This window comes from Macrobrachium rosenbergii, chromosome 56 (assembly GCF_040412425.1).
Source record: "Macrobrachium rosenbergii isolate ZJJX-2024 chromosome 56, ASM4041242v1, whole genome shotgun sequence".
Lineage (NCBI taxonomy): Eukaryota > Metazoa > Arthropoda > Malacostraca > Decapoda > Palaemonidae > Macrobrachium > Macrobrachium rosenbergii.
In genome coordinates, this window is record NC_089796.1 from 18,097,350 (window position 1) to 18,114,301 (window position 16,952).

The window sequence follows — 16,952 nt, forward strand, 5'->3', positions numbered from 1 at the left end:
GTAAAGTTAAAGAAGCTGAACAGCTAGGTGGGAAGAGACCAGATCGAATTGATGAAAAGTAAAAAGGAAGAAAGCAACGGAGCTAGTTCAAGAAGTGACGCCGAAAATAACCACGGTTTCCATTCCAATTCTGAATTAGGGTTATTGATTTAAAATGTAGAGGCGGATGGGACGGGCAACCTAGCCTACTCCTTAAGGCACCTTCAAAAATTTATTCATACACAAGATGCTGTTAACTGTTCTTCAAAATACAAACATCATGTCACCTTGGAGTAATGTTCTTTCAACGTCAGTCACTATACAGCAAAGCTGGAAACAGGTCGACCTTATTTTAAAGATTAAAGGATGCAACAAGCCTATAAAAAAAACTTTTACTCTTAGTTTCATTTTTAAATATATACCTATGATAACGGATTTGTCAAGAATAAGCTGAAATTCTACGCATGATAAAAATGATCGTTTGCTGTTTAGAAAGTATAGTGGTAATGATAATGATAACAGTGTTCCAAAAAGTAGTTCCATAATTAGCATATTTTAGATAAATGTCCAGCAGCTTTGATAACCTACTAATGTTAAGAAAAGTTTCCTGGTCATCCTAATAAGGTGTTCACTTTCACATCCAGAGATTCATCAGAATTAATGTCTAGACGTACACACTTCAGTTTCGAAAGCAGTCTCTACGTTATCACTTGATTGCGTCACATTTCGTGGGCGATCGAGCGCGAAGCAATCGGGGATTGTGACACATCTTCGCCACCCGCCACAAAAAATGAAAAGTAATGATAATAACTAAATAAAAAATGAGAGTAAAAATGACAAAAACGTTAGCCGGAGAACGATAAAATAAAAAGCTCCAGCCATTTACACCGACGGATGAAGCTTACAACAGAATGTGGCATTAACGGGGGGAGGCAGAGAGACGGGGAAGTGGTGGGGGGGGACTCACTCCCCAAAAATAACCTCAAGCAGCCAGACTTTACCTTATGTGGGACAGGACGAATAAACAGCTGAGAGATAAAGAGAGCCTGAGAGAGAGAGAGAGAGAGAGATGACACAGAAACACATATATTCAACTGAGCGAGGCAAATCGCAAGAAACCCCTGAGATAAAGAGCGCTACCAAAATTGGCCAACCAAGTGGCTAAAGTTCATGGACAAATTTTTTTTTTCGATTCTGTCCCAAGTTTTCTAAATTTCTAAACGAAAGATCACGGAGGCTCTTGGTGCCCTTAAAAGCAACAAGGTGCTCAAGTGCCCAAGAAGAGGAGGTAGGATCTGACTCCAGTGGAGAGAGATTAGCTGGGTATTACATCTTCCATTTTAGGAAGGAGCAGGTATCAAACAAGACTCATGTACCCACGAACAAAAAATGAGTGCATTTAAGATTTAGAAAAAAAATATCTATATGTATTTATTTTCTCATATCAATTGCATATCTTTATATGGATATTTTTTCTTTTCTGTCGGTTGACTAGTATATGTTTTTTAAAAATTACTCATAAATGAAATCACATGCTCCTACAAATGAAATGAAGATAAAGAATTATTTTTTTTCAGTCTGATTCACTGAAAAAGCTGTAGGAAGCCACCAAAAGACGCGAAAAATATATCATATCAAGAGAGAGAGAGAATTCAGCCGCGATGCCAAAGGCGGGGGCATGCCATGCCGTGGGCGTCAGGACGAGACACGTTGTCGTCACAGGGCGGCTGTGGCGCCCGTGGTGCCAACATGGGGGCGGTTTTTGGCAATCTCGAAGCGAGGATATTTTGACATACACACATATGCATACAAGACCTCGGCATACTTCTGCTGAAACACCAAGTAACAAACGTCTCGGCTGCCTTTCCGACAGTCACAATCCCGGCATATCTTTATGCAACTTTACTCACTCAGTACTCACTTATTTCGGCTTACACCCATACAACAGGGCCCTATTCCTACCCATAAAATACCAGCAGAGACTCATACCCACACCATATCCACCTTCCCATGTATTCATATACATCATAATCATACATTACCACCTTCACTCATACGTACACAATACCCACATATACTTGTACCCATACAATACCCACCGTCACTTAAGCCCGTACATAGTGCTCATTCCCTTATACACAACCACTATCCTCTCCCATGCACATAGCATAACCTCACAATATTCATTCTCATCCACACATACTTACAGAATACCCACATAATACAAATCTCCATCCCTACGACCAGAATCTATTTCCATACAACCCACCCTAACCATTCCATTCCGGGGCATTACCCAGTCATTGCAGTGGCAAGGTCACACACACCGTACGGCAGGTATGCCATGGGTAATATACGGACAGTAGAGCTCACGTGATGGCCATAGCCATGCCCATAAAATGTCGCAAAGACATAACGACGAGAAGCATCAATTTTGAACAAGGCACTGATAGAAATAATTAATTTAAATGTGGTGGAAAAATAATTCAATCTGGTAGAAAAACGCTATTTAAATCCGGGAGGAAAATACTTGAGTTTTTGTAGAAAAGTATATTCAGATTCACTAGAAAAATATTTGAAATTGGCAGGGCATATTTAAATTTTGTAAAGAAATGCTTAAGACTGCCATGCCCCTTGCATTCTAACACTGAGTTGTTAAAAACAGATGAAGGGGACGCTTGGCCATATTATAGTGCGTCATCTGACGTACAAGAGGGTTAATCACCCAGGCATTATAAAAACTATCATTTTTATTCATGTTTAATTCACAACAGGAGCCAAGCGAAAGACTTGTATGGAATTGATCAACCCTGACTCGATAAAAACGAGTAATGTCACAAAATTATCATTTTTATTAATGTTTTTCCTAATATGAACTAGTGAAAGTCCAGTAGTAATCAAAACCTCTACCAGCAAAAAGAGAGAGAGAGTGGCTTAAAAACTAGATTTTGTTAGCTTGCTTTAGCTATTAAGGAATTATTCATAATGGATACCACGATACAAAAACTACATTCTCAGATATATAAAACTTGATTTTAGAACTAGACGAAAACAGTGAAACCTTAACACATTCTTCACTGGAGCAGTGCCCTGCCAACACTGTCTACAATCCTATGTGATCTGACATACAGTTAAAGGGAAAATCAATTTCTAGTTGATTTTGTTTAACATGATTCGTGACTTTTAATACATGTTAATTGTAGAATTGATACAATTCATAGTTTACAAACCAGGAAGAGTGAGTATTCGCGAGAATAATTCACACACCAAGCAATATATCTATAAGCACGAAATCCAGATGACCGGAATACACAATTTCATAAATTACTTGTCATGCTGATTATTTTATGCAAAACTGAATGAGAAAATGAACTTTCCCTTCTCCTACACTGAAGGTGGTGTAAATACCTTTATCATTTTCTTGCCTAGTCTCCTTAATTCTAAAAATATTCCTTAACTTTAAAAATATCTTTTTTAAGATCCTTTCAAAGAGACAGGTAATCGAATGCCCTCGTCCAGCTCAGACCAGATAAACCAGAAGCTCGGAAAAAATGCGGTTTTTAAACCAGAAAGAAGCGATAGACCTGCCTAGCCGAACTGAAAGTTATAAGGTCATGATGAATAACCCATACAAGTTCCTGGAAAACGTACAGCTTGCCTCTTTTCCTAAACTGTTTATATTCCTTTTTTTTTTCAAGGAGACTCCTGCAAGAGAATTCCATTTGCATTAACGAGCCTCACCTGCCAAGAAGGCAATGTAAGTGTGAGTGCTTTACCAAAAGTGTGTCCTCGTGTTTTTTTTTTTAGCACAGTGCTTTTAAGACAGAGCAACATTTATTCTTCGTGAAATTTAGCTCTTGAGCTTTATTCGTTATGCAATATTCTTCCATCTGTCGTAAAAATATGCATGACATTTAGTATATTCCATTTATCAAGCTTGCTTATTCTTCATTTCCAGTGTAAAAAAAAAAGGCTTTATATAATGCTTTTACTCTAATTTCCTGACTACTTTATTCTTTCTTTTATATTTATTCTTTTAAAAACGATTCCCCTTCATCCTATTAACATTCGCAATCTTGCTCATTCAGTTTTATCACTCCTAATTGACTTCATAAACTTGGACAAACATCAGACAATTTGCCATCTTTGATCTCTAATGTTTTTTTTTTTGTTCCTGCTTGTGCAAAGCACCTCAGGTGCCGCTTAAGGAATGCAGTGGCCCTCTGAGTCATCAGCAAACATGGTTTGGCGAAAAAAAAACCTGCATAAATATTTACTTGCAAAAATGACCCTGAGAAGGAGCCACGTGATCCGTCGTTTATGCAACCATCAAAAATATTACTTGGCACCTCTCCCAACGTCGGATGTGTGATGCTATGCATAAAACTTTACTGTTATCAATCGGCTCTCTTTTCTATTATTTTCCGTCATCATTATTTATCAGGGAGAAGTTATACAACAAACAAAAAAGGATTTCTGCTTGAGGCGTTCTAAAAGGCCAGTCCCTGAGTCAGCTAAATTGGCAGTAAGATAACACTTGTCATTCTTATATTTTCTCAGCATTCAACAATTTCTTTGGTAAATCTAATCCAAAACTGGAATTAATTCCAAATATTCCAGTGCAATGTATGCTAAATATTTTTTAAACTGTATTCATGCAATTTGGGAGAAATATGTAAAAGAAAATTTTCGTTGGTATTTCTTTAAGCGCATTCTTCCTAAACCTTATTCCAAATCTTTTCTTAATTTTGATATAAATGAAAAATCATATTACACTGTTGAACGGACAACCGAAACAGAATGTAATGGCACTCCATAGCTTCATAAAGAAAACCCTTTCTCATTTACATTCTCGTGAGAATATGAGATGACTTTGTACATTATCAGGCAGTGGTTACGAATATTTATGAACATGATAAATTATTTGACAGAAGCGATAAGTTTACAATGCCTGCATGCATTATTTACCAAAACCTACTTTCTGTTGACTTTCTGGTTGTCATCGAGACCCATTCATACCAGACTCCTAAGGTTTGTTTCAAGTAACGATAACTTTTTTCAACAGAATCCGCTGTTGTCGTATTACAAAGCATACAAAGTTAATTTTTTGTTGCAGTCCCACAAAGGATACAAAGTTAATTTCTTGTTAAATCCTTGTCTCCGACAAGCAGCTTTCTTAGGTGTGATTACCATCAGAGGTGAATTTCGATACTCATTTAACTTATAAGAAACTACTCTAAATCTTGTAGATAATGTACTACCTTTTCTCCTATTTTCTACGAAAAAGAAGGAAAAAACTTCGTCTCAAGTTTGGAGACTCAACCAACCTACTTGGAAGGGGGACCTGAATGACAATAGTTTCAAATAGGCTAAATTGCGGACAGGGCACGAAAGGATAATTGCCTTTATGGGCAAAGGAGCCATAAACCATTCTTAATGATAAAAATTGCTTAAAGAATACCTAGGTATAATTGGTGTTCATAGATCATTATCATCGTTATTACCATCATAATCATCATCACCATTGCTTTCATTATCACGGTATGGTTGTTGTTTATACAATATTAAATTTACTATGCAAAATCTTATCTTATGAGAATGTACACTTACATTTTTAAACTAAATTCCTTTTACAGACACCGTATTCTGCCGTCAGAAATGATAAAACCTAAAACTTAACTAAAAGGTTAGGTCAGGTGACGGCTGTATTAGATGTCTAAGGAAACACAACAGAATAAAAACATTCATAGACGAAATACCTGGATACTTATGAAAAAGAACAGTGAACTGATGCATAAACAATTAATTACTCCCAGGTGACAAGATTTACAAACTACTCGAAGTTACGAAAGACTTCATAAGGTCACGTATCTAGTCTTATAGTTAACAATAATTTTGCAAACGACAATGATTTAAATGACAAAATCATCTTATAATGACATAAAGAAACACAAATAAGGCTGAAATCCTTAATGCGTAAAACAGTCTTGAAGGTGCTTGAGTACGTAATAAACACGTCAGTGCGAAAGGTGATAAAAATGAAAATGAAACTTGAAAAAATTAAATAAGAAAAACTTATTGTAATACTTACGGCACCATTTGTGTGGCTCCTTGAACCCTCTGAACCCCCTGCTGGACTGTAAATAAAAGAAAAATATATTTAATATAGCGAACAAAAAATATTAATGTATAAAAAAAGATGTAAAATATAGCAATACTGGATATCAAAATTATTATACAAAACTTTACAAGACAAACGACATCTAATAATGTCTACTAAATTACTTTATTTCTCTGAGAATTTTTGAGAGATTATGTCATTGTGAGGTAACTTTCTAGCTAATTAACATTTTTATCATTTGCGATTTCTAGTACGGAAATAGTTCACTATCCTAAAGAAAACAGCTTGATTTCAATTCAACTTTTGACAGAAATAGCTCTGTAACGCTACCACTGGAAGAGCGCTGTATATGCATATAAACATACACTACGTCTTTATATGTGTATAAGCTGTCATGTGCAGCAGTCCTCAAATAAAACTCTTCCCTGTCAAGAGATCGATTACGATGACTTTTCTTTTCACCGCGCATTGTCGCGACGTTTAATGGGGAAGATTGCGCAACCTCCAACTTCAATAAAACCCGCCTTCCCTTCGGATTGCGCAATATCAGAATTCCTTAAGTCGTACATGAGAAGTCTGAGACGTTCAACCGGTTCTCAGGTGCTTGTCTCCCTTCAGCTTTTTTCTTCCTTTCGCTCTTTCTTTCTTTCTTTCATTTGGCTGTTTGTTCGTTTCGATTGAAATGCGGAGAGTCATTTCACCCCTCCCGAATCCCTTTCTTTCTCTCTTTACGTTGAACGAAACAAATATATATATATATATATATATATATATATATATATATATATATATATATATATATATATATATATATATATATATATATATATATATATATATATATATGTATGTATGTATGTATGTATAAAATATACAATGTATGTATATGTATATCTTTTACTATATCTTGCAATTTTGTTCCTTCTATCTAAAGAATATAACTATTTACATACAAGCATATAAAAGCAAAAATAGAAAATCTTAAATGCCTTTGGGTAATAGCAAGATTCGTAACCAACTTTAAGAGTATAAAGTATCATAAATAAGTTAAAGAAATTGGTAAAAAAAAAATCATCATTATCCTTACAAAATCTATACTTCTGAAGACACTGGGAATATCATCCCAAGCCTTAACTGCAATACAAATAAAGGACAAAAGTAAATGAAAGAAAAAAATCAAAGAAAACAAAAAGCAGGACAAAGATTTTCTCCAAGCAATAAAAAATACTTGATTCGAGTTCTCGGCCAGACAAGTAAGACTCATTATGACTCATACATGAGAAGTTTCCCAAGAAATAGTGAGAATCTGGGTAATCTGCGGGTGACCGACTGTAAAAAAGGATTTAGACGAATAAATAATTCTGATTAGCTTTTCACTTGAAGGTCTAATTGCATATTTTTTGATGAGGTAACGTCATTAAGAAACTATCTGAAAGTATGAAATGATAAGGAATGTAATAGTTGAAACAGAGCAAGCCAACGTTTTATCACCGCAAGCTTTGTAAATTGAAGATACAAAAAATATTTGTTTGCCTATTATACTGAACTATCATGGTTGTGAATTATTTTTTTTTATTAATTCACATCTAGAAAACAATTATGATTCACATAAACCTCACGTGCTTTGCAAAGAGTTAAAACACAAATCTTTCGGAGAACAGAACGAATTATTTAGGGACATTGGATGCTAGATGTACGATAAGCAGATCTGCGTTGGAAACACATGGTTCCACTCAGGCAGGGTCTGTGGCCATCGCCAAAGCTACCTACCTACCAACCTCTCTGCCACCGAACCTATTTTAGGGGGATACATTGCCACCAAGTGTGGTACGAGAGGGCAACACCCTAGGGGGGGTTATACAAATGCTTCTTTTCTCGTTTATTTCCTGTACTATGTCGACAATTTAAAAGGAGTGAGGGAAAAACAACGTTTTTGCAACTACGTCAACAGATGCAAAATCTAAAATGCTTATATTCAGTGTTACTCAAAATAAACTAGAAAGCAGAGTTTTTTTCTGATGTAGTAGTACTCCCTATAAAATGCACAAGATTCAAAAATAAATAAATAAATAATAATATTATTCAGTAATGGCCTCCGAGGCCATTAAAAATGAGAACTACTAAACAACCAGCGTAGTGATGTTTTGAAGGCAATAAACATAGACCACTAAGGTTGCTGACTGTACCCTTTTAACCTTCACAACCGTCTGACGCTTTTAATAGGTTCTGTTACACTGAATTCATATGTAACTCCCGCTATCCACATATTCTGTCATTATAATAAGTTGTTATTATGTAGGCGCCATAATCCTCCACTGATTAAATATTGCACCTTAATTACAGTAAAAAATTTTTAAGTTAGGGATTTCATTATTAATCGTTTATGCTCAATAGACGATTCGTCATGAAGGACAGCCGCTACACTGATACCCTAATAAGGAAGACTTATAAGCCAGGTGTTTTATTCGGTAGCTTCTTAATTTACACACTCATAATAACCTCATGAGATATTGTGCATGGTAAAGCCTTCAAATGTTAGTCAGCAAATGCAGCCGACCTTTTGAGGATAGTGTTTATGAAATACAAAACTTCATATCATATACATCATTTACATTATATATATTTCAGCAGCTTCTTTAGGTAGCCAGCTCTCGAAATCAGACCTTCAAAGAAATGTTGATCAAAGGAATGCATTTTAAAAGAAGATTCTTTGCAAAAAGGATTCATCCCGCAGAAGAAACCCCTTCTAGAGCAAAAGAGACCCTCCACACTGCTATTCTCACTCCCTTCTGAGGCTCTTTTTTACCCCGTGACTTGTGGAGGAAGGCCCCGCGAGTGCCAAGCCAGCAGCGGTGCCAGGAATACTTGGGCCAGCCCCTATAACTAAAAGATCGACCGAGCTACAGAGAATAACTTCGGCCACGACACGCTACATCTACCTTAGGTTGGTAAAAAAATTGATACTAGGCAGACTGCACTTTCTAGAACTGCTCCCTTTCGTTATCGTGATCTTGTCATGGCTATTGTTTTTGTTATAGACTATATATTTTCCTCTTGCATTCGGAAACCCCAACCAAAACTCTATCCCAATTTTCAGCCGACATTCAGATGCGGTTTTCCTGCATTCAGATACAGTTACGTTCTACAGCTGAATCACGTGGCAGAACTCTATCTTAATTCTATTTTATATAATAATTTCATATACCAAGACAAATTCTTGACCGGCGCGTCCTCCCTTCATTCTCTTTCTGCATTCAGTTTTGCTACATTTAAAATACATAGCAAAAAACCTATCTGATTTCTTCTTTAAATTCATGTTCCCAGATTGGAGTTCTACCTTAATTTTCTTCCTACGTTTATATTCCCGAACGGTATATCTAAACTTTCTATCTGCATTCAGACTTCCTAAATTCAAATACACTGACAGAAGCTTCTCCCTAATTCAAATATCCTAATAAGCTTTTATCCTGGTTTTCTTCCTAAGTTCAGGTACTCGAGTCTTACTAATTGTCTCCCTAAACTCAAACACCCACACAAATAAGTTATCCTTATTTTCTTCCTAAATTCAGCCATCCTAACTGAAGTTCTGGGTAAACCCTTTTCATACATTCATATTCCTTCATAACAGGTTTGCCTTAATTTAATTTATTCCTACAATCAGATACCGGGGTAGAAGTTCGGGTAATGACTATCTTGATAATATTCTTCATTACCATATGCCGCTAAATATCAAGTTCTTGACTCAAGGGCTGTCAACCTCGGGTATCCAGCGAGATCATTCAAGAATGATTTGCAGCATCGAATAAGCAGGGAATAACAAGATTTAAATCATTGAAGAAATTAACATGAAAAATAATTATTTTCAACAAATATATGATGCCCTATTATTCTTAAAGTTGAAATTTATTGTTGATAAACTACCCATATGAGGCTTTCACTCAAAAAATGAATTGTTACCCCTGACCAATTTCTCTTTCAAATGAAAGTTAACTTTCGTAACTAAATGCCATAAAGATTTTAAATTTCATATAAACGTGTGCAAAATAAAAATATTTTAAGGACAACTACAGAACTATTTCTAATTGTCTTTCACACCATAGGACGCTAATGATTTTCAGCCTCAACGTTAATACCCTATGAAGTAAAAACGGAAAAACGAGAACGTGACCATGGACATCATTTTATGAAACGACTAATGGGAAAGGCCATTTATATCTCCTATCGAGTCCCATCATGATAAAAAATAAATCAATAAATAAAATAAAATGGAAATATAGACGGCAGGGCGGTAAGGAGTGGGGCTGTAGGCCGGCCCCTAGGGAGCAACAGCTTCATCTCCTGAGATGCGGAAGCTTGTATTAAATCACGGAAAACTGAGGTTGTGGAAGAATCCCAGAGCTTGGCAGCATATTAAAATAAGCTAAATATTTTGGAATGTTCTTCATATTGAAAGAACGTTGGTTACTCGTAATATAGCAAAAGATATTTACAATACGCTACACATAATGGGAAAGCTGTTAAAGCATGTTAATGCTCAACATACAAATAAAAAGGAACATAATCCTAAATGCATCAGAAGACTCGAAAAACCTAAGTGAGGGTAGGAAAAACCATTGAGGTTCTCGAAAATCTTCGGGTGCCAGATCTTTAATTTTCTTGTCGAGATTTCTTTCGTACCCCTTCAGTCCAACCTTCAACGGTTCTAATTAACCTCTTGGCACTTCCTTAGGGTGCCATTACGATTATAGATAAGAGGACCGATGGAAATTTCTCTATATGAGTCATCTTGAGTGGGGTTTATGGGCGCTAGTCCTTGAAGAAAAAAAAACTTTCTCTAAAGGAATGTGATGATATCAAAAAGCAACAACTGATCGGAGGAATAAGCAAGTGGATTATATCTATTATGTCTATTATTTTATCAATGAGGAATGAGACAACTTTTTTATTAGCTAGGAATAAGCGAATAGATTTCCTTATGTCATCAATCAGAAATGAGGGACTAGATAAATTCATTCTCCCGACAATATGGAATGAGCAATAGGATTTCGCTAAGCTGTCATCAAGAAATGATGGGATGAATCTAATATCTAAACATTACGGAGACTGGATAATTCTTTATGCTGTACAGAATATACGAATGGATTGCATTATGTTACCCGTAAGGCTGAAAGACCGCACATATTCATTCTGTTAACAGTACGGAATGGGCAAGTGGATTTCATTATGACGGTAATAATAAATGAGGGACCGGAATCATTATATTCCTTATGCTATCAAAAATGAATGAGAGCAGACGATTTATTTTGCCACCAGTAAGGCTTGAGGGCGTGGATAAATCCATTGCGTTATCAATAAAATCTGAAGAACTGAGCATCAACAAAACTAATGCAATAAAATAATTTGTTGTTTTCAATATAAGATTAGGGAACAAATTAAGCTATAGTTCTACCATTCAAGAATAATGGAGCAATTTACGAGTGCTAAGAGTAGGGGGTGAAACGCCCATCAAAAAGCCACTTCTCAGATTTACCCTTTGAAAATCATTAATCTTCGTACTACACGGCTCAGTGACTTCTTCATTCCCGCTATTCTGAAGCTTTGGAATTCCCTCCCTACTTTTGTTTCCCCTGGCTTTTCGTCTTTCAGGTGGATGTCCATCGCTTCTCTAGTGGTTAAGCCAAACTTTTTATTTTCATAGGGACTGTACTAGAAAAGGGCATTTGGTTGCTCGTGCCAAAATCCTTAGCATAATATAAATTTTCGTATTATCTGTGAGGAATAATGGATGAAATAATGGATGAGAATAATTTACGATATCACTAAGGTGTAAGGAACCGATCTATTCGTGACACTGGTAAAGTATAAGCAACAGAATTATTCATTCTATCACTAAGGTGTCTGAAACCGATTTATTCGTGCAATTAATATGATGTAAGGAACCGATTTATTCGTTGAAAGACTAACGTGAAACGAATGGATTTATTCGTTCTAATATTAACGTATAACGAGCGGATTTATTCCTGTTTCAGTGAGGTGAAAGGGACAGATTTATTCGCCTAGTATTCAGAGGTGAAAAACATTTATTCGTTCTAACACGAAGGATTAAAGAACAGATTTACTCATGATTTGAGCAAGGCGCAAAATAGGATTTATTCTCGCTTTCATAAGCGAAAGACCCCATTTCCTCCCTCCCACATCACGTGCCCCATCAATTCCGAATATTTTTTTTTTTCCCCACCAGCGAGTTTGTTTTTCTTTCTCTGCATAAGTGGCGATTTAGAACCGTCAGGTGCTGATGCAGAGGTGGACGGGGCTGTTGACGCGAAGGCTATTTCGACAGAGGACGGGTGGGGGTGGTGGCGGGGGCGGGCGGTAGGGTGAGGTTAGGAGACCCTTTCACGGAAAAGCCGAGCTCATTATCAAAATAGATTCGCTGTAAAAACGGGAAAAGGGGCAAATATCTTCTCGGCCAAAATATACGAATGAGTCAGGAACTGGGTTATGTAGCCAGTGGAGTTGGCATCAAATTAATGTGCGTTACAATTTATCTCGTTACTCTGATTATATTTTCCAAAAATTATGAGCAAGATATAAGAGAACATGAAATATAAAGATTTAACATGTGCCTGGTGGAGAATAGAATACATCCATGTATGGCATAATAAACTAATGTGATCCTTAAAAAGATCATATTCCTTATTTTAAAAATTGCTCAAAACGACTTAGAAATTTGCTGAATAAATTCCGCAATATGATTTTTTTTTTCAATTTTTTTTCTAGCAAACCACCGGGCTTAAAAAACGGAGATTTCGTATGGACACAAAAACATCAGTTCTGTTACTCAAAATTTCATTATTTTCCTTCAGATTCATAAATCAATCTCTGTGCTGAGTTCAAACTAATTCTGCCTTATAGACAAGCAGAGATGCAAGTCTACATTTAATATTGCCATATGAAATCACAAGAATTAGGAGAACAATTTCTTTCAAAGAGAAAGCAACGGTACTTGATAAATAACGGTTTTTGAACTTTCACGACTATGAGATTAAGGTAATCAACATCGTTTCATCTATATATATATATATATATATATATATATATATATATATATATATATATATATATATATATATATATATAATTATAATTCTAAAAGATCTTTGCCCATGAATTTAAAGAACAAATCTAAAAAATTAAAAGCATGGATACTCGTCACTCGAACCCTAAGCAGAATTAAAGTCGAAAGTATGAAATAATCTCTAAGAGCGAAAACAAACCCTTAAGATTCTGTGAGAGGCAAAACTTTCCCTCAAGAGATCTACCCTGTAATTCTTCAACATTTCTTTAAGGGACTGACAAGGTTCTTTGGTCAATAGTTCCTGTTTTCGTGTCTTTCACTGTAAATTTCACTTCACTTATATTCAGTCAAAAAATGACAATGCGTGAATATGTCCAGTGTTAGCAAACTGTGTTAGCATTGAGCTGTGTTGGTGTGAATGAGTGAGCGCTTAGTATGTCTGCTGTGTACTTGTACAGATTCTGCGTTAGTATGAAATGGCTTCAGTGTGTTTGTAAGTATTTGCATATTAAAGGCATTGGCGTTTTTGTGAGTAAATGTTTGAGCTTCTATCTGGTATTAGAAAAAAGGCCATGAAAAGAAAAAGCAGATCAGTAGCTACACATTTCTTTTTTCTTATACAAAATTGGTAAGAGTTCTTGGCGTCAAAAGCATCAGTAGCAGCGTCAGCAGCAGCAACATGAACATGACAGCGTTGTGATGAGCATTAATGTCATCTCCTTCTTCAGGCACTGATCTCGAAGGAGGCAAAGCTAGCGCCGCAGCTCTAACGGATATGTACCGCGGAAGGCCGTCCTGGTAGAGGTGGTGAACCTCGTCTCCTGGTGCTGACGGCGCTCCATTTCCTCCTACTAAGCCCTCGGCGGGGCTCCTCCTGCCTTCTCGATCTCTCTCTATCTCACACGGCCTCTTCTTCCTCCTCCTCCCCGAGATCACTCATCATCCAGCCACTCCTCACGGTGAACTGCCGTATTCGATGGACCTAGAGGCTCACCTCGGCCTCAGGTGGGTGGGCTGTTGACGGGTGGCCAAGGATTGGGGGGGACCATCTGATGGGCGGGGACTGAGGAAGGCCAACCACGCCCAGGCTTTCGATTATGGGTGTTGACTCAGGCCCCTCGGCACCCGAATTGAATGCCTTCCAGGTTCTATCCGACATTTTTTCCCCTTGTTCATCTTTTCATATTTTTCTCCTCACCCACGCACTTTTTGTGCCTGTTCATATTTATTCTTGGTGGCGGTTGCTTTCGAAGAATAAGTCACACCAATGCCCATTCTTTCGAAAGATGCTTCCATTCTTTTGGCAGAGAAGGCAGGAAATTTTTTAATCGTGAACCAATTTCATTAAAATTATCGCGGAAAAAGAGCCATCCCGACATACAAATGGAAATAAGGTCAAAAACTAAAATAATGTGTCGGGTGGCGAGAGCCAAAAGATAACGAGCTGTAAACCTCAATGATCTCAGACTTTGCAACAGTTCCTCATATGAGACAACATAAAAAAAAATGGGCGGAAAACATCTGCTTATAAATCAAGCAAAAAATATCTATGACGCTAAATTCAGCCAATTTTCAGTTACACCCTCGCAGATGCCAGCCGATGGATTTGCTCTCCGGCTAAAATAAGAGCTAGAATTCCCATCAACAGGTATACCAACATTACAAAACTTTTCTAGGCCTTATAACCTCTTCAGTATCTTGATACTGGCCGTAATTAAACTTATAAAATCCCCGACTAAAACTAAATTTATAATAAAAGATTACACATGTCATAAGTATTTTGAACGTAAAAGGGGAAGAAAACCTATCGTAAATGTTGGTACCTCTAGAAGCGTTGCCAAATTCCTTTATAAGTGAGACGAACAGTAATTTTTGGATAAGTTCATGACAACCAATAAACACATCATCAATATGCGCAAGCCTCAACAGAGAAAGTATATTAGTCCCAGAAATGAGTGGACGGAAATTCCTTCGAAAGAGAAATATTTCTGTTCACGGCTGATCGGCTTACCGAAATCCATTTTTGGCGCCAAGGAGAGCAAAACTGGTGTTAGGAAACTGGTTTCTCCCTCGTTCGAATGCCGTGAAGATAACATCATCCCTATGTCTGAACTGAATTATGAACACCAGTTAAGTATCAAAGAAGTGAATTATAACGACATATCGTTTGTGGAAGAGCCATTTGGTTACGGCTGAGAGCAATTATAAATGACGATGAATTAATGAGAAGAAATGGAGAAGATGCACTGCATGACCAACACAGAAGTATGTGAAGGCGACCAGGTAAGCATTTTCCAGGATTAAATTACGATTTTCAGGGACCACTGAGGAGAACAGAATCGATCACTGTCGAGCAAGATCGAGTTTGCAACTTAAGTTTATTAATTCCTACTCCTCTTGGCCAACTTGATGAAACTAGTGTTCTTATCACTGAAATTATTTAGTTGAAGAGATCCGAATGAACAAGAAATAGTAATAAGAAATTAGGGTCTCATGGGATGCTGCATTGTGCTGTTAATAAGAGTATTTTAGCGTGATATTAATACAAACCCCAAATACATAAATTTTTCATCTGACTTCACATCTATTTACTAAATAAAGGATAGCCCACTTAACACTGGAAAAGAGGGAAATTCAATCTCATTTCAAGTTTTTGGGTGGTTATTCTTTATCTACATGAATATCGTCTTTATTTTGAATACTTACACACATACATACACTATATATATATATATATATATATATATCACATAACACTTTAATAATCATTCTTCAAACGCTTTCCCTTGCAGAATACAAATACCAATGCTTTCACAAACGGAGCAATTTCCGACGGCTTGTTGAATGGGGGGGTGTGACATACCCTCATTTTCTGTTGTTTGCCTAATTGAATCCAATTCCCTTTAACAAAGATACAGACAACAACAGCTGCTGCTGGGGCATGGTGGTCCCTCCCAGGGGTACCCTCAGTCCCTCCCTGGGGGCCCCTTGTCTACCAGGTCCCTCTATCTCCTCTTTCCTGGCCCTGTCAATCGTTTCCTTGACAGGGGGTTGTCTATATATATATATATATATATATATATATATATATATATATATATATATATATATATTATATATATACATATATATATATAAATGCACACACATATACATATACATGTATATAATATATACTATATATAAATAAAAGTACAGCAAACCTCTCTCTCTCTCTCTCTCAGAAACTCTCTCTCTCTCTCTCTCTCCGATAACATCGACAAGCCTTGTCCAGACTTTCCCAAGGAATGCCGTTGCATACCAGGACCCACTGCCAAGTTCCGAAACGACCAGTTCCTGAAGGACAGACAAACCTTGATCCTGAGAATGGTGCCAATATTATATTTCAGCGAACTGTGATAATACCTCATTGTTTTCATAATGTGTCGCAGTTGACGCAAAACTGTTTCAGAGGACTTGGATATAAATAACAGAGCAAAATAGAAAGAATTACTAATACATCGATAAGGTGTAAGCGTGTTCATTAATTTGGATTAGCAACTGTAATTTCAGGAGTACTTTCAGAGAAAACGAAGCAGAGTGGAAATTATAGGAGCAGGTTATGAGAAATTAAAAAGACTAAGAACATCGCATCTCTACAAAGTATTTAAGAAACGTTGATAATATTTTAAATTTTTATTTATAAGGCAATGCAATGACAGACCGAATATCACTCTATATTCATCGCTGATAAAATACGCAAAACACTGTAATTAATCCTACTAAAAACGGCAA

The 16,952-nt window shown here is 36.6% G+C and overlaps 1 protein-coding gene across 1 annotated transcript in view; it reads right to left on the reverse strand.

The window, feature by feature from the left end:
• Positions 1–16,952, reverse strand: part of sls (sallimus) — a 177,595-nt gene that overhangs the window by 137,767 nt on the left and 22,876 nt on the right. Inside the window, 1 exon segment of the mRNA XM_067101056.1 lies at positions 6,071–6,116. Within this exon segment, the coding sequence (XP_066957157.1) occupies positions 6,071–6,116 (46 nt within the window).